This window comes from Aedes albopictus, chromosome 3 (genome assembly GCF_035046485.1).
Source record: "Aedes albopictus strain Foshan chromosome 3, AalbF5, whole genome shotgun sequence".
NCBI classification, from domain to species: domain Eukaryota; kingdom Metazoa; phylum Arthropoda; class Insecta; order Diptera; family Culicidae; genus Aedes; species Aedes albopictus.
The window spans coordinates 95,145,124-95,167,367 of NC_085138.1; the positions used below are offsets into that span (position 1 = coordinate 95,145,124).

Here is a 22,244-nt window from a genome sequence, read left to right on the forward strand (position 1 = left end):
TGACAACTTTCGTGGCAAAGTTGGTTTTCACGGTTGTGTAAACGATAAAAGCGGGACGCGATTAATAGAGAACGATCGTTGACGTATGTGCATTACGCTTACTATCACGACCAAATAAATCATAATCGGGATGAAGACCGTGTCGTGTATTTTCATATAACTAGTGGATCATATCACCTACCAAAGGTGGCTGCAAGATCCACACCTTGCCCTACCCTACTAACAAATACTCCTTCTCGAGACAACAGTAGGGATGCTGTGAATTCCACGGTTTCTAGTAACAACGGTTGTCGAACTAACATTCCTTCCCCTTTCCCGATGACCGTAAGGACGTGACCGGCGCCGTTATTGACTTTAAAATATTGAACTCTCGAATTGTGATCATTGAGTGTGTGTAGCTAGCCCCAAGCACCATTCATTGAATCTCTGTGCAACTTCGATTGTCCTGGTCAATCACGGAGTAGCAACTACGATGTGTACTTTGCTTGCTTTGCTTTCTACAGGAATGCCACCAAGTATTTATTAAGTAATGCCTCCAGGGATTCCTCCAGAAATTCCTCCACGAATTTCTACAAGATTTCTCCTAGGAAATCCTCCACGAATTCCTCAAGGAATTCCTCCACGAACTCCTTCAGGGATTCGTCAATGAACCCCTTCAATAATTCCTCCAGGAATTCCCCAAAATATTCTTCCTAAATTTTCTCCAGGAAATCCTTCAAGGATTCCTCCAGGAAATTGCCATGGGAATGCCACCAGGGATTCCTCCTGAAATTGCTTCAGGGATTTATCCTGGAATAGGATAGATCGGTAAAGTTCTTGAAATTCTCTCAAAACCGAGTAGTAAATGATGCATGTCTACTTATTTGACAATAAAAATGTATCTAATACATACGAAGCTCGTCAATAGGATAGATCGGTGAAGTACTAGATTTGTAGTAATGAGCTGAATTTTACTATGGTGGGAAGGTCAATTCTCCGTTTCTGCAATGAAATGGTGCAAAAAGCGCCTAATTTGATACTGTTTGAGCAAAACATAGTTATCCGAAGTTTTGTTCAAACAGCATCAAATTAGGCAAGGAATCATAATACCTACGCTTTTTGCACCATTTCATTGCAGAAACGGAGAATTGATCTTCCCACCATACTAAAATTCAGCTCATTACTACAAATCTAGTACTACACCGAACGTGCCCCATTCCTCCTCGATTCCTCTATGAATTTCTTCAAGAATTTCTCCAGCAGTCCCTTCAAAAGTTCTTCTATTCTACAGGAACTCCTCTAGAAATTCCTCTAGGAACTCCTCCAGGAATTATTCCAGGAGTTTTCCAGAGCTTCATCCAGGAATTCTTCCTAGCTTTCCTTTAGTAATGCCTCCAGGGACTCTATGGCATTTCCCCGAATACCATTACCCCGAATTCCATTATGTATAAATAATTTTGAAAATTTAATATTTTTCTAAAATAAAATAAAATATTTGATTGTTGCAAAATTCTTTTATCGTTTTTTTTCGAGCGGATAATGGGCGTGTTTGGCTATTTTGGCATACCTTCCAATCCAAGCATAGCGGCGACCGGTCGCGCCAGCAAGGGTGCTGTGGACCCGGACCAGATGAGGAAGAATGCGGAGCAAATGCGATACATGACAGGATCCAATTTAATCTACATCCCCCAATGACCCCGCACAAGCATCATCTTCTACTTGTTTTGTCACAGAATGCCGAGAATAAAAAGTAATGTGGTCCGCACGTTGAGATCGCGATGCGAATGAGCAGTTATTTATGGGCCAGTTGACAGATAATATCTGTCACTTGGAGCAGGCAGGGACTTTGGGAAAACACTCCGAGTTTCGGATATTTATTGATACAGCTGAGCGCGGCGCCTACCACTGATATCAGCTTTATTCTATTCTAAAGTATAATTCACAGGGAAGTCGTCACTCCATTTCACGTAAAGTGTTAAGTAAAAGGTAGCTTATTTATCACCTCATTAAAAAAAAAACGATCACAAATGTCTGACTATTAACTATTAGGAGCTATGTTCTGTTACTGTATTGGTCAATGAACTTGCAACAGAATCGATTTTCCTTACAAAATAGTTATGATTGCATGTAACTTCTTTATTAATTCAAATGCACTTCCATCTATTTTAGCCATATCATTAGTTGATTAAAATAAAAAATAAAATACCGTAAAAAAGTCACAAAATTGGATATTTTTATATTACGTCTTAATCAAGAGAAGTAAAAGATAAAAATTTAAAAATGTATGATTTTCTTTGTGTTTTGATCTGCTGATGGACGTACAAAAGAAAGCATCTAGACTAATTTTGTAAGAAAACCCGATTTTGTTGTACCAATACCGCATACTGGTTCAAATGTCATTTTCTGGTAACCTCTTCCCACCTCCCACTCGAAACACCTTCGCAGCCAAATCCAATCAACCCTTGTCGTCGTAGTTTCGCGGTTTGGCATCCCAGCGGTACAGCCTCCGCTTGACCAGGGCCAGGGCATAGTCCTCCGGTTCGCTCTCCGGCACCGCAAGACGGTCGAACACGATTTCGTAGTCTATGCCTTGCACTACGAAACCGGTGGCGGTCGGTTCCAGGTGCGATGCCCGTTCGATGTTGCGCACCTCCGATATGGCTTTGATTTTGTCCAGGTCTAAAAGAAAAGTAGAATGAACGTTTAATTAATGGCAGTCAAATTCAAACGAAAATATAGGAAAGTCATTATCACAGTTTTATTTCGGAAACAATCGTAAACTGATAAAAACAAAAATAAAAAGAAATACATGTACAGAATGAACAGAAGTAGTATGGAACGAACTCCCCAATTTATCTGAGAACGTCTTATCCGATAGGCGTGGCGGAAATTCCTGAAGAAAACTCGGAATAAAAATAAATGGAGGAAAACCTGAAGAAAAATCATGGAGGAATCCATGAAGATACTTCGGAAGAAATTCCTGAAAAATCCTGAAGAAATCCCAAGAAGAATCCCTAGATTGGTGATTCCCGAAGTGGGCGAAATCGAAAACCAAATTTGGGGGGCGAACATACTTAAAAAGGAGGCGATTTTTGAATAATTGAAAAAAAATCAAAATTATTGAAATGCAAGTCCAGAATGGCAACTGAATCATCAAAACTCCCTGACAATTCAAGTTACATATTGTTTCCTATCGGATTCATTAGGTGGGAAAAGGATTGCCACATACGTGATGTATACTTTTTGGCAAAATTCCAGGAAGAAAAATCATAAAAGACTGCTATACGAATTTCTGATAGAATTGCTAGTGGTCCTGGAGATCAAATAGAGTAATGCGGGGCAAAAGTTCGCACGGGGCAAAAGTTCGCAGTGGGTCTTTTTCTGAGCACGAGTTAAGAACCCAAACAAATCTGTATAGGTTCGACACATAATCAGGTCAGCAACTCGTCAATAAAAATGGGAACGATTTCGTTATGGTTTGGCAGAGTAATGCGAAAAAATGTGTTTCTCGGTGTTTTGATAGAATTTTTGGACCTTTTGGAATAAGAATTTGTAGTAACAGGAAGAAGAAAAATCTCATAACCTCTTGATGTCGGAGAACTGTTATTCCATAGTAGTTCGCGAGGTGCACTCGAATGAACAATAAACTACTAGTGCTTCTTGCAGAAAGGGACTTTGTTAAAACCTCGACAGTGGGGCAAAAGTTCGCAGTAGCTGTGGGGCAAAAGTTCGCACTAGATTTCTGAGTCTAGGACATCAATATAATTACGGAATCTTTGAAGCAATGATAATTTCGTATAGAAACTACTATATATGCATAATGTGTGTAGTATGCACCCTGAAATCGTTCCGGCAGAGGGTTTGAACTTAGTTTTGTGAGAAGTTTCTTTGTAAGGCAAACTTTATATTCACCCATTTAAATCAAGAAATGAAAAATGGCTTAAAAACATTTTAAAACATTTTCTTCGTCATCCTCGTCGTGTCTTTTCGTACGTTTTTGAAGGTCTAATGTTCATCTACTTTACCGGGGTCTTTCATAGTTTAGTTTGTAAATACACAGTTATAATTCATCACCATACTGACGGGGATAAGATTCGATTACGGTGCCGTTCAACAGTTTTGCTGCATATTTGATTTTTTTTTTCATGTATTTTGTGCAACACGTATCTCTATGATTACCCCACAATATACTTTGACAACTTCAGTAACGCTATAAAGGACAGCTCTTAGTTAATAATTGAGGAAATCTTCAGAAAACACACTCTATACAAAAGCTGAACACCAGGTCGTATTCCAGTTGGGCCGTAAAGCTAAGAACAGTAAGAAACAGATTTCATGGCTAGAGTGAAAAGACGAACATGAATTAACTTGAAATAAATGAACATCACACCAATAAACTACCCTGTACAAGGTGCGAACTTTTGCCCCGCATAATGCGAACTTTTGCCCCCACTATGGGGCAAAAGTTCGCATTGGAGTACTTGTTCTAAAAATTGTATAACTAAAACTACAAAAGGAACGCGAAAAAATCTAGTACTACGTTTTGAAGGCAACATGATAGGGACCCGTTTAACGAAGAAAAACGATATTGTTTTCTTTTCGTTCAATAGTTATTTTGTGAAGTCTGTTAGGTGCGAACTTTTGCCCCGCATTACTCTAAATGAGAAACTTTTGTGGTGAAAATTCATGATTGATTTTTGTCCAAATTATGAAAGTAACAGAGATTTTTTTTATTTGATAAAAAAAGTTTTGTTTTTAATTTATGTACGTATTTTTCATGGAAAGTTCAATCAAAATCATTCAGTTTAAGACGAATCTTCCTCAAAATCGAGTAATGACTGTATGTCTGCATATCTACTTATTTGACAATAAAAAGTTCTTCAATTCATAGGCAGCTTGTGAATTTGCATCACTGGATTTTCTTAATTTCCAATTACTGAGCAAAAATGACTACATTTGATAATACACCAATATATTCCTGAGTTGTATCTTTTGCATAAAATATATTTTTTGTAATTGTAAAACATCTGGTTAAGTGTTACAAGTGTCTAACGAACAATATGATAACAAGTGTAACGAATGTTCACTGTCCGTTCTGTTTTGTTCGATGTTTTTCAAGAATATGTATAGCACAAACATGATTTCAAAATGTATTGTTTGACCAGTAGTGTCAACTAGTGGGTTTTTAGAGGCTTCCTTTAAGTATATTTTCAGCCTTTTATAATGAAAAAACTGAATCTCTTTAGGGGGCGATAATGTTTTTGTAATGCTTTAGGGGGGCGATACCTCCTAAAAGTTTGGGAAACACTGCCCTAGACGAATCCCGGGAAAAATCTCTCAAGGAATCCCCCTGCGAGGAACCCTGACGGAATTCCTGAAAGAATCTCGTAAGGAGACCCTCAAATCATATCGTAAGAAATCCCGGGAAAATGCCTAAAAGAATCAATGAAGGAATTCCGTAAGAAATCCACGAATCCTGGGATGAATCCGAGAAGGAATCTCGGGAGAATTCTCTAGTGGAACCCCGGAATCACTGACGGAATCACGGGAGGAAACTTTGAAGGAATCCCGCAAGAATTTGTCGGGGATTTCCTAACGAAACCGAAGGAGATATACCCAAAAGAATCCCTGAAGCAATCCAGGAAGAAATCTTTTTAATAATTCCAGGAGAAATCTTTGAACAAATCTTAGGAGAAATCAATAATGGAATACCGGAAAGAATCCCAGGAGAAATTCCTGAAAAAATAACGGGAGGAAACCCTGAAGGAAACCCAGAAGAAATCTTTTATAGAACTCCAGGAGAAATCCGGAAAAATCTCAAGAGAAACTCCTGAAGGAATACCGGAAGAAATTCCTAAAAGAATTCCAGGAGTAATTAATGAAAGAATCCATAGAGAAATCGCTATAGGAATCCCGAAATCTCCAAAAGAATCCTGAAGCAATCTTTGGAGGAATTCCGGTCCTGGGAAAAAATCCCAAAAGGAATTTTGGGAGAAATCCTTGAAGAAATCCCTGGAGAAATCTTTGATATAATTCCGGGAGTAATCTCTGAAGGAATCCCGATAGAAATCCTTAGTGGAATCCCTGGATAAATTTCTAAGAGTGTACCAGAAAAAATTTCTAAAGAAATCCCGAGCGAAATCCCTAAAAGAAACTCTGGATTAATCAATGAAGCTACCCCAGCAGGAATCTAGGAAATAATATCGACAGGAATTCTGGGAAGAGCTCCGGAAGGAATTTCCTGAATGACATACGGCTTACTACAAAAATGTTTATCTGGATTAAAAATCTCTCCCACACTTATTTACTCTAATTAAAACTAACTTTCGGGGGAATCCCGGGAGAAATCCTTACAGGATATTCGGGATATATCATTGGATACATCCCGGGGGAATCCCAAGAAGAATACCGGGAGGAATCTCTGAAAGAATCTCGAGAGAAATCTCAGAAAGAGTTCGTGAGGGGATCCCACGAGAAATCCCCAAAGGAATCCCGCTAGGAATCCCTGATGGAGTCTTGTGTGAAAGCTCCGATCTCGGGAGGAATGTCTGAGGCATTACTGATGGAATTCCTGGAAGAATCTTGAGAGGAGTCGCTTAAATAATCCGAGAAGCAATCTCTGAACGGTTCTAGTAAGAATGCCTGTAAGATTCCTTGTAGGAATCCTGAAAAAAATGCCTGGATAACCCGGGATAAATTGATGGCAAAATTCCTGAAGGGACGATGGGAGGAATTCCAGGATAAACCATGGGAGCAATGCTGTAAGAAATTCCGAGAGGAGTCCTTGAAGAAATCTCGGGAAAATCCCTAAAATCTCTGATGAAATCCCTGAAAGAATTCCAGGATGAATTCTGGTAGAAATCCTGAAAGGAATACCGGTGAAAATTTATGAAAGAATCCTGGGAGAAATCTCTAAAGAATCCAATGAACGACTCCTGGGAGAAATTCCTGAAAGAATGCCGGACGAAATCTTCTAAAGTATTCCGGGAGGAATCAACGAAGGACAACAAGAGGAATCTGTGTGAATCTGTATAGGAATCCAAGCAAACGCAGGACAGATATCCCCGGGGAACCTTCGAAAGAATTCTAAGAGAAATCTCTGAAAGAACCCAGGGATAAACATCTTCAGAAAACTCAGGTATCTCAGAAGAAATCCCGAGAGAAATCAACGTAGGAGTCCTGGGAAAAATCCTAAACGACCAATTTTCAAACTTCCTGACTAGAAAATTATATCAAGTTTATATCATACCTAGGGGCGGGACAGCTCTAATATAAATTAGCGATATTAGCAGTATTAGGAAATGGGTAACTCTCGCTGAGACCGTCCCACTATTTACACCATGTCTTCAAAAATGTTTAAGGTGGCGATTTTCTGAAAGTCCTCCCCAAAAAAGTAAGAAAAATGCATTTGGTTTATCAATTTGATGGACCCCCCATTAGTTAGAGCCACAACCATTTTTGCGGCCCCTCGATTTTGTTCAATTGTTGGCTCATTTAAACCGTTATAACTCAAAAGTTTCTCCAAAAACCACCTCATAACAAAATGTTGTTGAAAAGAGGGCTACTATTTACAGTTATAAAAAGTTGAGTCGGCCATATTGATTTTGGCCGCCATCTTGGATTTTTATACCAAAACTGTTTTTTCACCATGTTGGCAACCACCGATTTTCAAAATTTTTGCGTCAATCGAAAGCAGGGACATTTTTACACAACATATCAAAAATTTAGAGATGTATCTTTTTCCTATCAAAAGTTATCTGCACTTTTGTAAATCATGACACTTTAGCGCACTGGGCCAGGTTCCGGTTGTTTACATAAATGCAGCGTTATTTCACAGTGTTTACGAACAATTATTTAAAATCTGAACCCACTAATGGAAAGCTGAAGGTTTAAGCTTTTCAAAACACCAAACAACTTTAAAAAGCAATGTCCGCATCATTGAGAAACAGTCAAAAACGGGAACGAATCTCCAATTTTCCCTAATTTGGCTGCAGGTGCCGTTGTGTATACAAGCAGGCGCCAACTTTGATGCTGTTGGGTGTCGTTGCCGGTGCGCAAGGAAATGTATGAAGAAAACGTGTCATGATTAACAAAAGTGCAGATAACTTTTGATAGGAAAAAGATACATCTCTAAATTTTTGATATGTTGTGTAAAAATGTCCCCGCTTTCGATTGACGCAAAGATTTTGAAAATCGGTGGTTGCCAACAAGGTGAAAAAACAGTTTTGGTATAAAAATCCAAGATGGCGGCTAAAATCAATATGGCCGACCCATGTCTTTATAACCGTAAATAGTTGCTCTATATTTCCTCTTTTCAACAACATTTTGTTATGAGGTGGTTTTTGGAGAAACTTTTGAGTTATAACGGTTTAAATGAGCCAACAATTGATCAAAATCGAGGGGTCCGCAAAAATGGTTGTGGCTCTAACTAACGGGGGGTCCATCAAATTGATTAACTGCATTTTTCTTACTTTTTTGAGGAGGACTTTCAGAGAATCTCCACCTTAAACATTTTTAAAGACATGGTGTAAATAGTGGGACGGTCTCAGCGAGAGTTACCCAAATATTAATCCCATAGCCGAACCTTACTCGAACAAAGTAAGCCACGCTCATTGGACTGAATTGATTTGGAATGACAGCAAAATAAAAAAAAAAATCAGAAATATTAAACCGTAATCGATAAAATAACGCTCCAATAACGTGTTTCTCACATCAAAGGCCAACTTCAGACATACACCCATCGCTGGCGGACATAATCACCAAAATGCAGTAATCGCAGTAAAAGTATCCGTACATACGTATATTACGCAAAGTTTAACCGTAATCCTTGTGATTGAACCGTTCTATCCGAAGATCTGGTCTTGGATGTGATACCATAACGAGGCCACACCACTGAAGAAGTATAAATATTAGTAATAAAATATTCAATTACCCTGACTCAACAGTTTGGAACTAGCAGTGTCAGTGGTATCCCAGCTCAAAACAACTCACAGAAAAACCACTGAACTGCTCTATTGAGAAAAATGAAAAACGTACTGTTTTACGCTCCACTTTGTATTAATTGGTCATCATAGTTTGCATCCAACAGTAAAATATGTCCGTTCATCCTAATTTGTTCAGGAGCCACATATGATTTGATTTCTTTAAGCATGTGGCATCTCGGCAACACTGCCGCATGCCCACAGCATCAAATGCGAAGTATACGTGAGTGTCGCGTCTGAAATAGCGAAATAAAATTCTCAAGTTTTGTTATTAAATCGTCGCGTTCATTTCAATCGAAATCTACCAATCTGTTCAGCAGAATCGTAACCCGTCCGCTCCGAATCGTACATTCTCACAAGCACAACCCTGACTTTCGGAAGGCCACTACCCCGACGATGTAGGTTGAAACTCAAATTGTTGTCACAGCTAAAATAATGGAAAGAAATTAAATTTTTCAATAGAACAAATTGTAGAAAATACACAGACAACTTATATTTTCACCTCGCGTCTTCGTGACAGTTGGTTGTTGCAAGAAAAGTCATGACATACTAACCAAAAAATGGCTCAGTGAACGGTAAAGATTAGGACATTAATATTTATTAGACGGTATTAGAGTCGGTATTAGAAGCTGTCCCGCCCCTAGTATCATACTGTGTTATGATATTATAATATTTTTCTATAACTAATTATGTTATATAAACTAGAAGCAGGATGCTGTTAAAATAACTAAAATTGTAACAAAAAGTACACTAGTCTAATCAAGATTATAACCTATTTTGTTATAATCATATCAATATTATAACAAAATGTGATATGAATTTTAGCTTCAGGATTACTAGTTTCTATCAAAATTTGATACAATATTGTACCATAACATTTCAAATGTCGAAGACTTAAAACTAAATTATAATACAATGAAGTTATAAAACAACATTTGTAACATAATGTGATAAAATTGAGTTATGGTATTTTGAAAACACCAAGGATGTTAAACATGATTATATCACAATGAGTTATGAATATCATAGTTTTTAAGGATTATGTTTTATTTTTGTTACAATTTTCTAGTCGGGTTGAGAGCGAGGTTTGACCCAGGGCATTCTGCATATGAATCAGAAACGGTAGCCATACGCTACATACAAAGGGAAGTATTATGAAAATCGAATGTACCTCAAATGTTATTCCCTAGGATCGTAGCTTTGGACCTCTAGTTTCAGAATCTGTGCGGTTTAAAATAGTTCATCTTGGGTATTTTGATATTTTTGATTTTTTTCCCATTTTTATCGAAAAAAAGTCATTTTAAGGTCAATTTTGTCCCATATAAAAATGTATTGAAAAAAAAAACCAAGATGGATTTATTTACAAAATGATTTTTTGGTAAAACACACTGGATGGAACCTTTGGGGGTACATAAAATAAATATGTGCATGTATTAAAAAGGGCAGAAAAAAGGGAATTCTGTGCATAAATTAACTCAGGGCTTTAATGAGGGTACAGGTCTTACCAGCAAATCAGGGACATTTGAATGAGATTATGAAGGTTTCATGGGCATTGCAAGGCATTTTAAATGCCTTTAAGAGGTTGCAAAGGTTTTTGTGAAGAGGTCTCTGAAACTTCTATAGTCGCCTACGAAATCCCCCTAAAACCCCCACGTATCCCATTCAACGCACCTGAGACTTTCCGAAACCCACCGAAAACACCTGCGTTACACCTCTGAAACCCTCCAAAACTCCTCTGAAACATCCTGAAATACCTCCGAAATCCCCCTAAATCCACTCGGTCCCCATTTAACGCACCTGAGACCCTCTAAAACCTCTGAAAATGCCTGCGTAACGCATTTGAAACTTGCCGAAATCTTCTGAAAAGTCATGAAATGCCTCTGAAATTCCTCTAAAATATCCTAGGCGTGTAACGTACCTGAGACCCTCCGAAACCACCAAAAACACACCTGTAACGCCTCCAAAACCCGTCGAAAATCCTCTGAAACTCCTTCAATGCCTTCGAAACCCCACTCAGACCCGCGGAACTTGTTCCGAAAATCAATGTCCCGCATTCTCACTAGAGATGTAGTACCGGTAATACCGGTACTTTCGGTACTGGAGAATCAATACTTCAATACTGAATTTAAGACATTTAAAATAAATCAACTGAACATTGGAAATTATGAATTGACAGTATGAAGGTGTTTGTATTTGTCATTACTGCTTGTATCGGGAAAGATTATCCAAATTCATTACTGCACAAAATTTGAAAACATCACAAGACAATTGGAAGTTTTAAAATCTTTTGCAATGTTCCTTAGAAAGCTTTATTATAAGCATATTAATCATATAACTGTTCTGTTGAACATGTGAATTCTCAAGTTGCTTTTGAAGCAAAATAGATTCTTGGTTTCGTTGTATTTAGGCTGATGAGACATGGCAAGCTTCTATTATGGAAAAGTGAACTGCATTCCATAATGCAAAAAAGTTATACTTTTTTTACTTAAGGTCCAATTGAAATGATCACAATGTAGAGCCTTATCTTTTAGTCCGGTGCGCACATGGCGATGCAGAAGGCTGAAGGCTAATGTAGGAAGACGGCTTACTGGATGCTCTAATACCGAAATACCAATACTCGCCAAAAGTGGTCGGTACTGCGACCCCTAATTCGCATACTTCCGGTTCTCGAATCCGACATTGCGAAACCTTTTTCTGAACACTTTCTGGGTTGATTACCCATGACATTAGCGTTCGAACGACAACTTGAAGTCGGCTCTTGCGGGATGTAATCCAGATCTTGCACAGTAATTATCTCAAAAGACTAAGGTACACCGGGAAAAGTTGAAACGGATGGGGCAAGATGAAAAAGCGGGTTATCATGATGTTATCCAATGATGGTAAACAGCTTGAATGCCATAACACATAGTTTTTGATTCAAACACTCTTTTGGCGAAAGAAAAAAAATCAAAATTGTATTGAAGACTATTTCAAAACTTCGTGTTTCAACTTGCCCCGGTGTACCTTAAGTAAATAGAAAATCGTGTTAAGTACTGTTCCTTGAATTCCACTAATAACTTGCATCCTTTGACAGATACGTATTTCGATCTCAATGGTAAGGTCGTCTTCAGTGTCTTGTACTTGACTCGACTGACAAGACAAGACACTGAAAACGACCTTACAGTTGAGGTCAAAATACGTATCTGTCAAAGGATGCAAGTTACACTAGTTTACAAAATAAAACGAAAGTCGTGAACTTTTGTCAACGACCAAAATTTTTGAACCACAATTTAGTGCTGATTTCGAAACCGACCTTCAAAAAATTTTAAGTAGAACAGTTTTTGAGTTTAAGCTCAATATCGAGCTTTACAACTTTTTAAAATATGTAATTTACTAAAATTCAAATATATTGCGTTTTGTTCAACCAATTTTTAATCTTTTTCCATAAATAAAAAGCTGAATACAATACCATTCGATCATCTGAATACAGGTTTTGCGTCAGATTGATGAATTTCAAGATATTGGCGAGTTTTAGGGACGATCTCCTTAAATTTTAGCAAAATTCTCAAAATTTTTTGAAGAAATGTATTTTTATCAATAAGAAAAAAACAATTTAAAAATTCTTTCTCGACGTTTATTTGACACATCATATGTAGGCGAGTTACAGTAAAAATTTCAGCTCAATCGGAGCATTGATTACGGAGAATGAGATGTTTGAAGTGAGCGACTTTGCTTAAAAATAGAACAAAAATCGATTTCAAATCATCAGCCTTGTATGGAAAGTCGAAAAAATTTCCACTCTACTGTAATTTTTTTCTTTCGCGTTTTCGAACTCAGGGCATGATTCTACACCAAAAATGATCATCAGCTTACCGAGTTCAAAAATGCTGTAAACTAGTGTTATTAGTGGAATTCAAGGAACAGTACTTAACACGATTTTCTATTTACTTAAGGTACACCGGGGCAAGTTGAAACACGAAGTTTTAAAATAGTTTTCAATACAATTTGGATTTTTTTTTGTTGTGCGTACTCCGATCGAAGAAAATCGGTTTCCTGACCGATCCAGGCAAGGAATTTCCCATGCATCATTAACCTTCACATTCCCGACCCCCGACAACTAATTTTAAAAATGCAGGTATTTCGTCAATTTTCATCCGATTTTTTTTTTAGTTCGCCCTCAATCGATCATACATTGGTGCCAGTTTATTACACTCAAGTGGTCATGTAATATCCGGAACCATTCCGGAGATATTCCGGATTGTACTGGGGTCAGTGGGTGGGGAAGGGGTCTGTTTTGCCAAATGGCTAAAAGTGATTATTTCGTGTATTATTGTGTTTGAGAGGCCCTCGCGGAACCTGTTTCAAGTGTTCCGGAGCGGCCATATCAGTTGCTACATACTTAAGTCATTTTTTTCTACCTCATTCTCTTGAAATCATGAAGTTTGATACGTCGCATGGCATGTTTTGTTTCCAAACCAGAAATGTCCTCGATGTCACCCCCGTGGAACCTATGCTAGATGTTCCGGGATGTCCATATTAGTTGATATAGACATCAGGGTATCGTTTTTGACTCAGTCATTCGAAATCATGAAGTTTGATGTGTCGCACGACATGTTTTGGATGAAAATCAGAAGTGTCCCCAAAGAGATCCCCGCGGAACCTGTCACGGTGATCCGGATGGGTCAACTTATTCAAATCTGATCATCGCAGTTGTGTTTCATTGCTCGCAATGAAAATTCCGCTGAAAATCGTTAGTTCAAACACAATAACACACAAAAAAAACATTTTTAGCCATTTTGGGACCTTCCCTGACCCCAGTACAATCCGGAATATCTCCGGAATAGTTCCGAATATTGCATGACCACTTGGGTGTAATAAGCTTGCACCAATTTATGATCGATTGAGGGAGACTTCAAAAACATTGGCTGGAAATTGACGAAATGCCAGCATTTTCAAAAAGAGATGTTGGGGGTGGGGTACGTGAAGGTTAATAAATTTTCTTATCTATAATATTGGGCGTAAAAAAGGTGCATAAAAATAACCTGCACAAAAAGAAGCTTTAGTGTATATTTCAAAAAAATGTTGAAATTATTTCAAAATTTTAGAAACGGCAGATCCTAGACAACACTCAAGGAACAATGTCTGATGTTTCGCATTGTACCTCCTCAATCTAGCTGAAGTCATAAGGACAACAATGCCCAGGCCGCACTACCAGCTAGGCACATAAACACTAGCCTGGTTCAAAAAATCGTTTTTGTTCCATCAATTAATGAGGCGTCCGATTTGAATGTGGTATTCGGCAAAGTTGTAGCTGATAGAGTAGCCTAGGATTGCCAAGGGTCGACTAACTCACTAGGGCACTTGGGGAAATGCTACGGTCGGTTGAATCAAAAACATCGTTTTCCCATAGTAATTCCCATACAAACTTTTAAGGGCTTGTGCAGCCTCAATTTTAAACCAAATGAGCTCAATTTTTGGGAGAAAGCATATAATCTGGTTGGGAAGCGAATAAGCGGTGTGGGTGGAGCAAAAACGATTTTTTGAACCACACTAATAAACACATTTCTTAGCTGGCGGTCTTTGTCATCGATTGACTCGCGAAAGCATGAGGTAGGGACTTGTAAGGACCCGAGCTATGTTAGACGCTCTCCTTGTCGACTCACCGTTTTGCAGCCCGACATATACCTATGGGAATTCCAAAAAGAAAATCTTTTATATAGAACAGGGATTTTCAGGCTCTTTGCCTCGCGGTGCACTTTTCAGAAATTAATTGCTACGCGGTGCATCCATCCATAAACATTTGAAAAACAGTATCAAAAATACTAGTTTTACACCTAACTAAACTCAACGAATAATATTAAGACCACCATTTTTTGCGGATTTCAAGTGAAGTTCTTGTCAAATTTCAATTTTTAGAAGAAAATTTGATAAGAACCTCAATACACAAAAGTCCTGCGTAAATCATACGCTGATATCTGGTAGTAATATTTTGAAAATATTTCCTCGAGTTCCTTGGATTTCTGGTAATAACATTCACAAATTCCACTGTGAATATTGTTTTCAAACGTTTATGTATAATTGCATTTTTTTCGTAGATTTAACTCAGGGCTCCTGGCAAACTCATCAACAGATAGAAGGAAGATGTTTTTAAAAGTCTCAAATTCTTAATACACGCAGAAAAAACTATGTTAAAATAAAAAATATTAGAGGTAAATTCAAATAAACTGTCAATTTTTTCAGGCCACAAAAATATAACTGTTTGAAGCAAATCGAACGTCACAGTTGAAACGAATGCAATCCATGGTTGAGACAAACATGCATCTTCTGACAGATTATGTTAGAAATAAATGAAATATTTTTTGTTTTTTATGGCAGGTCGGCCTTACGGAAATATTTGTTTTCCATTAAACTTATAAAGTCATTTCCTTCGATGGAAAAACTCACGTTCCGTGTAACTCTTTCAATGTCAACATAATGTATATAAATAACATACGCTCCCGAAAACAACGGGATTTAGCGGAAATTGTTGTGAAACCTGCCTTTTTTGCAAGAGGATATCTGCAGCTGGAACTTGTGAGTTTTGTTTATGTTCTCGACGACGAAACGGGGGGTTCCTCAATGTGTATTGTCGAAATCAATATGTAATTGAGTAAGTTTTAAAAATTTCAATTTTTGTTTTAAACATTTTATCAGTTTTACGAATAAACATGAATATTTTTTGTTTCAAACGAACGAAATTTGTCTCCGTGATATAAAATTCTCGCGAGATTTTCAATTGTTCTTCATTTATATCGTAAGTGATACTTGTCCGAGATTTTCAAAAAAAAGTCGTGAAGAAATTAACAATGTTCTTGTGAGGGTTTTGAAATTTTGCACTGTAAGAAAAGCTGAGAAATTGTTTTCATAATTGTGATTAGATCCTTGGTAGATTTTTGCATCACTGATGGAACTGATTGTATGAAGATCATAAGATTTTTTGGAGTGGTTGAAAATTTCTAAATGCAAACATATTATTAAAAGTGTCGCGGTGCACTTGGCAAGGCTTCGCGGTGCACCAAGTGCACCGCGGTGCACGATCTGAAAACCCCTTATAGAACATTTCAGAAACTCTAAAAATATATTTTTTCATGAATATAATCAGTAGTCCTGAATGATATATCATTCATTAACAGTAATAAAGTAAATTTTGAAACCTTTTTAATGATAAGTAAACGAAAATTACAGCATTAATTGTAATGAGGTTCCAAGAGTTATAAAAGACATTCTTACTATTAGAAAATGGAATGGTGTTTGTTTGCCACGAATAGGCTTGAGAACGGGTCAGTCGAACCATTTAATTATTTTACCGTTGCATTCGGGCAAGGCTCCGACGTGTTCGTAATACAATTATGAAAAGTACCCGGGAAGGAAAGAAAAACGGGAAAATTTGAATTTTCATTTGAGAGGGCTTCTTGATGGAACCGGATGCCAAAACGTCAATACTGATTAGCAATTAACATGAACAATAAAATAACAAAGTACTTGCATTAGGCCAGTGTTTCCCAAACATCTCGAAGTAATCGCCGCCTTATAACATTCGAAAAAAGCTTTCGTTCACCTTAGTTTGAATATTCGAAACAAAATTTGAAACTTTGGCTAGAATCTTTGCATTTTGATGGTTATGCAGGTCACCCGGCCCCAAACTATTTGCAATCGCAGTGTTTTTAAAATTTTGAAAAATGTCTGCCAATAGTCACCATTTTATTCACGGTCCTGTCACGGTCGCCATGTGGTGTTTCGGAGTAAGGCCACTTTGCAAGTTGACATCCCAAGTAATTTTTTGATGGCCAATTAGTCTTGTAGAGATTTTGAGAACCGTAATAAAACCCTAAACCTTTTACTTTGGTTTTATGGTGGTTCTAATAACCTCTTCTAGACCATTTGACTAAAAATGTTACTACGGATTCGTTATCCGACTGGCTTATTAAACTTCTTCAATACATAAGTAACATAAACGCGGGTCGACAAAATTGGAGTCTCTCTTTACTCAGAAATGCCAGGACATTGCCTTCGAATTCAAGGTTTATCTACTTATAAGCAACTTTTGTAATACAGTCATACCTCGATATTTTATATTCGTTTATTTTCGTTACGTTTTATCGAAGCAAATTTTTTTTTCACGAATTTCGTTTAAAATAGGGTAAAAGCTCCCTTAAGGGAGGTAGTACCAATAATGGTGGTAGTGGCATTTTAGCACTATTTAGACCAAAAAGCTTGCAAATGACATTTTTAATAGATGCATCATACCTAATTAATAACATCAATTCAGTTTTGTGTTCAGGATTTGCCGAAAAACGTATTTTAAACAATTATTTCCTTATTTTTTTGCTCCTTTGCGCCTATAGTGGTGGTAGCGTTCCTATAGTGGTGGGTCCCATAAGAATTCAATGGGATGCGCCACTATAGGAACCAATGTTAAATTTTACCTCCATAATAGGAACCTTGTACCAATAGTTGGTGCAAGTGATTTATTAGCAAAAACTGAAATAAACAATGGTTTTTACATTTTTCCTAGCAAATTTAAGTGAAAAACTACCGATTCAGGTTTTCAGACTTTTAATTTTGTGGTATTATCATTTTTATTCAAATATTTTACTACAAGGTGCTACTAATAGCACCACTATTGGTACATTTACCCTACATATTTTGAAAAGAAAATTACCAAAAAGATTATGTTAATCACCTAACAGTGATTTCCAGCCTTTCTCATATATATTTTTTTCATCATTGAATTTTATATATTTTTAAAAGTTTGTAGGATCATACATAAGTCGAATACTTAACATGTCACTTTATATTTAACTATATAAGCAAATAATGTCACATAAATCAAGATTCTTCTCCTTTTTTGCATCTAGAACTGGTCAAACGTCAAGCGTTATCTATTGATGTGATTATAAGTAAGAAATCTATGTGACGCAGGCAAAATTATAATCCGATGATGCCTCCAGGAATTCCTCTCGGGATTCCTCTAGAAATAATTCGGGGATTCACCCAGCCTGGGTGACCCAGGAGTTCCTGGTTGAGTGCATTATGAAATACCTCATGTGATTCATCCTGAAGTTCTCTAAGGATATTTATCCAAGGATCCTTCAATCTTCTATGATTCCTCCATAAATTCTTACTGAGTTTTATATCTGCTATGACATCTTTAGAAACGCCTGCCTTTGCTCCATATGTTCTTGATATGATTCCTCCACGAATTTTCCCAGTGGGTTCTCAAGGGATTTCTGTAGGATTCTCCAAAGAGATATGCTTTTCAAGATTTATTCTGTCCAAGATTTTGGCAAGGTTTAATTCTGTCGTTCCTCTTAAAATTTCTACTAGGATTTCTGCAGTCACTCCTGCAAGGGTCCTCCAAAAAGTCCCAATATTTCAACTATTCCTGTACGAAGAGTCCCAAGTAACACATTTGTCGCAGAAGACTCACGGCGGCGCAGGTTTTGTTGCGCAGGAGCCACTGTGACTTACTTCTAACAAATGAATTCTTACTTGCTAGAAGTAAATCGCAGTGACTTCTGTGTCATAAAAACCTGCGCCGCTGTGACTCTTCTATGACAAGTGTGTTACTTGGGGTATTTGCCAAGATTCACCCAGGTATTCTTGCTGCAACTCATCCAGCACAATTTGACGGATTTTCTAAAAGATTTCCGCTTCAAATTCCGCTAGAAAATTTCTGTGATTTCTCCAGAAGTTTCTCCAGAGATTCCTTGTAAATTTCCTTCTGAGATACTGAAGTAATTCTTTAAAAAAATATTGTAAGGATTTCTCCAAGAATAACAGATAGAATTCCACTAGAAATTTCTTCAAAGATTCCTCCAGATATTCCTTATTTGATTTTTACAGGAATTCTTCCTGAAATGCATCCAGGATTTTTTTTAATTACTTCAGGAATTCAACCTGAGTTTTTTTTCCATGGATTCTCACTATGGCCCTTCTTGAAAATCCAACTAGGATTCCACTAATGCACGAATTTCTCCAGAAGTTCCTGTTGAGATTTATACAGAAGTTCCTTATGTAATTAAAGACTGCCCCTGAATTTTACCAGGAATAACTGTGTTTATTGCGGTAGAAGTTCCTCCAAGGGTAAAGCACGAATTTTGTCCAGGCATTCCTCCAGGATTTCCACCTAGGAATTCCTTCAAGAGTTCTTCCGAGGGTTTCTTCGCGAATTTCTCCAATGATTTCTCAAGAAGTTTTTCCAGGGATTTATCAGAGAATTTCTCTAGTGATTTTCTGCAAAATTTACTCTAACATAAAGGGGACCGTTACTGGCGTTCTTACATCCAGTATCGCACGAAATCGAGTTCACTTCCAATGCTGTCTACTGTCATCTCGTTTGGAGTTTAAAGGCTATGTTGTGGGGATGTAATGTCAATAATGAGTAGAAGATGTAATGTTTGTTCTGTGAAGAGCTATATAACATTTCTCATCAACAGTGACACCGAAAACTCCTATAAAACTTTGAAATACGATCAACCCATAACTGGATAGCAGGCTTGGTTCCAGGAGGGGTGTAATATCATATAAAAAAATTTGTAAATCACGCTTATTATTAAAATAGTGAAAAGTTGGAACCAAAGAAAAAATTACGTTATATCGAGTTACGTTATATCGAGGTTACGTTATATCGAAGTTTGACTGTATAATCTCTCCTTCGGATTAGATGAACATCTCTGTTTTGTGCAATGTGCATGATTTTCTTGGTTTGCTTGACATTCGTATGAGCTGTTGCATGGCATATTTTACTTCATTCAGCAGTCATTTATTTTCGCTGCTTAGATTTTCTATACCTGCGTTCATTGCGCTATTCAGGTGTCTGTCGAAGTACTGCTTCCACCTTTCAAACACCTCTTGTTGTAGGTCCGTCAAAAGGTTCTAATAAAAACATAACAAGATATCGGTAAAGCTCGACGAAACTTATTCATTATTTACCGATATCTCGGTAAAAATACCGAGAAGCAGTAAATATATTCATTACGTAGCAGAGGGGGCCGGATCATAACGTCCGAGGCCATAATATCCGGGTCATTATGGCGCGTTTTTTTTTGCGAAATAACGTCCGAAAACTTAGATGCGTCATAATATCCAATGTGCCTTCTTACCTAGGACTTAGTGGCGCACCTATACGTTTGGACGTTATGCCCCAGAAAAACGCGCCATAAAGCCCTGGGACATTATGGCCTCGGACGTTATGATACTGCGCCGCTCTAAGACGCATCCTTATCGTTATGAAATTTTCTAAGCTCCGCGCATATTGATAACGAAGAGTTCGAAGAACCTGTCCTTGATGCACATCATGCTAAATATACAATAAATCTTTCCAGTTAAAGTAGGTATATAACGCAGTAAACAAGTCAACAATACTTCAAACGTCGCTACAAATTGATGACTAATCAGCAATGATGTTTACATAAACAGCCCCCCAGGATTAAAATTACAAACTTCCGCAACAACAACGACTGACCCAACAACGGCATCATTACAGAACTAACGATAAATGCTCTTCTGCACGCTCGCGTCAGAATACCCATTTTTTCATTGCTATCTCTGTCGCTCTTCAAGAGGCCCCATTTAAAAATACCCATTTTCAAGTTGGGCCGCCCAACTTGAAAATGGGTATTTTTAAATGGGGCCTCTTGAAGAGCGACAGAGATAGCAATGAAAAAATGGGTATTCTGACGCGAGCGTGTGATAAGTACAAGCAGCAGTTACTTTGCCCAGTCACACATTAAATACAAATGTGGCAGGCAGGTACCGACTACTTACTAACCCGGCAAGCAAGTAAGTCGATCGCTCGGTCAAGGTGTTTACGTTTGCGTCTCTCCCATTGCGCTCCATACCCCCAACATCGCCTCAACACTCGACACAACTCGAAGATCCTACGCATCAACACGATCTCCTTCCCAGCGCCATACAAGTGATAAACCAAGGAGGCTTTGCCGCGCTCGTTAGATACCGATCGCGGTGGTAACTAGACGCCACCATTCGCAGATATGTACCTAAATGGTTGCTTTGATTTGAAATTTCATTCCGCCATTCTCGTCTTTCGACAAACACCGCACGCGTTTGTTATTCTATCGATAATGATTCAGAGGGCGTAAGCGCAACTTGATAACAAAAAATACCGAACGTTATCTAATCTGCGTTCATGGCACGTCCAAGCAGAGAAGATAAGCCTTGTCGGATTGGTTGTGTTATAATTCGTTTCCCACTTATCGCTTGAAATCTTTGCAAAAAAATTTTCGCGGAATATAGGGTTTGTGTGCCATCAGTAATCTCATGCTCCCAATTTCATCCTATTCGTAAACAAGCGATTACGGCACCGATTGATTCCGTTCTTTTTGTTTTCATGCGTGCTCACTTCTAACAAAAAATACAAAAATAAGAAACAAAACAAACAGTGCTTCAATCCTTTGTTTTTCGTAAGATGAAAATGGGAGCCACATGCTTAATAAGGGAACCAATACCCTACATACCTCTGACCACAAAATACCAATGGTTTGTGGTTCCGGAATCGGTCAGCCTGGACTGGCCTCGTCGCATGAAATTCTCCCACTGGAGCAGCCGTTCGTTCTTCTTCATCGTCACCACCGTAAAGAACAGCGCCACGCACATCGCGAACAGCAGGCAGGTCACCAGAAACATCTTGCCGGGAGCACTGATCACCATTTTCTTCCACTCTGTGTAACCTCTTCTTCAACGTCTGCAAACGATCGCGAGCACACACGTGCCGCTCTCAAATCTCCTCCTCGCAGATCAAGAAGATCATCGGATTACCGTTGTCGCTGTGTCTTATTATTCCTTCTGTTTCGTGTCATTTTGTGTGTTCTAACAATTCTCGCTGACGATCCATCTGGCACATTACCTAGGTACCACGTCAACTGGCTAGCAATTATCACTCGCGATCACCCACAACACAAGATCAAAGCGCGTCGTTTTCCCATGCGATGAAAACAAAAACTATATCTATTTTTATGATCAAAATAAAAAGAACTACACAGTATACACACACGTCCGAGTAGGCCAGCGTGATGATGACAATATCGCTCTCGCGCAAGACGACGCGTGGATCGCAGTAGCCTTATTGCGGTAAATTAGCGGCCGCATAGCCAGCTTGGCCTGCTGCTCGCGAGCGAAGCGAGTTGGTGTTGTTGAGATCATCAGAGAGCGAGAGAGGGTCCACTCGCTCTCCACCCACCACATGGACCGCGTGTATGCGGCTTCCAAAGAAGGGTGTGTGATACAATACCGCACCAAATCTAC

General features: G+C 38.2%; 1 protein-coding gene and 1 long non-coding RNA gene across 2 annotated transcripts in view; both read right to left on the reverse strand.

Annotated features, from left to right (window-relative positions):
• Positions 1–22,244, reverse strand: part of LOC134291450 (uncharacterized) — a 383,602-nt gene that overhangs the window by 287,632 nt on the left and 73,726 nt on the right. The gene's annotated exons all lie outside the window — the stretch shown is intronic.
• Positions 1,880–22,102, reverse strand: LOC109411478 (uncharacterized). Its single transcript, XM_019685006.3, has 2 exons — positions 21,458–22,102; positions 1,880–2,658 (listed from the first exon to the last, which is right to left on the reverse strand). Exons 1-2 carry the CDS (start codon positions 21,648–21,650, stop codon positions 2,435–2,437), a joined length of 417 nt encoding a protein of 138 aa, XP_019540551.3. The 5' UTR covers positions 21,651–22,102; the 3' UTR covers positions 1,880–2,434.

Excerpts from the sequence above, each read along its gene's own strand:
- LOC109411478 (XM_019685006.3), bottom strand. The coding sequence starts at position 21,650 with ATGGTGATCAGTGCTCCCGGCAAGATGTTTCTGGTGACCTGCCTGCTG. Across the intron at positions 2,659-21,457 it reads TTGGTATTTTGTGGTCAGAG|ACCTGGACAAAATCAAAGCC; the intron begins GTATGTAGGGTA and ends CTTTTCTTTTAG.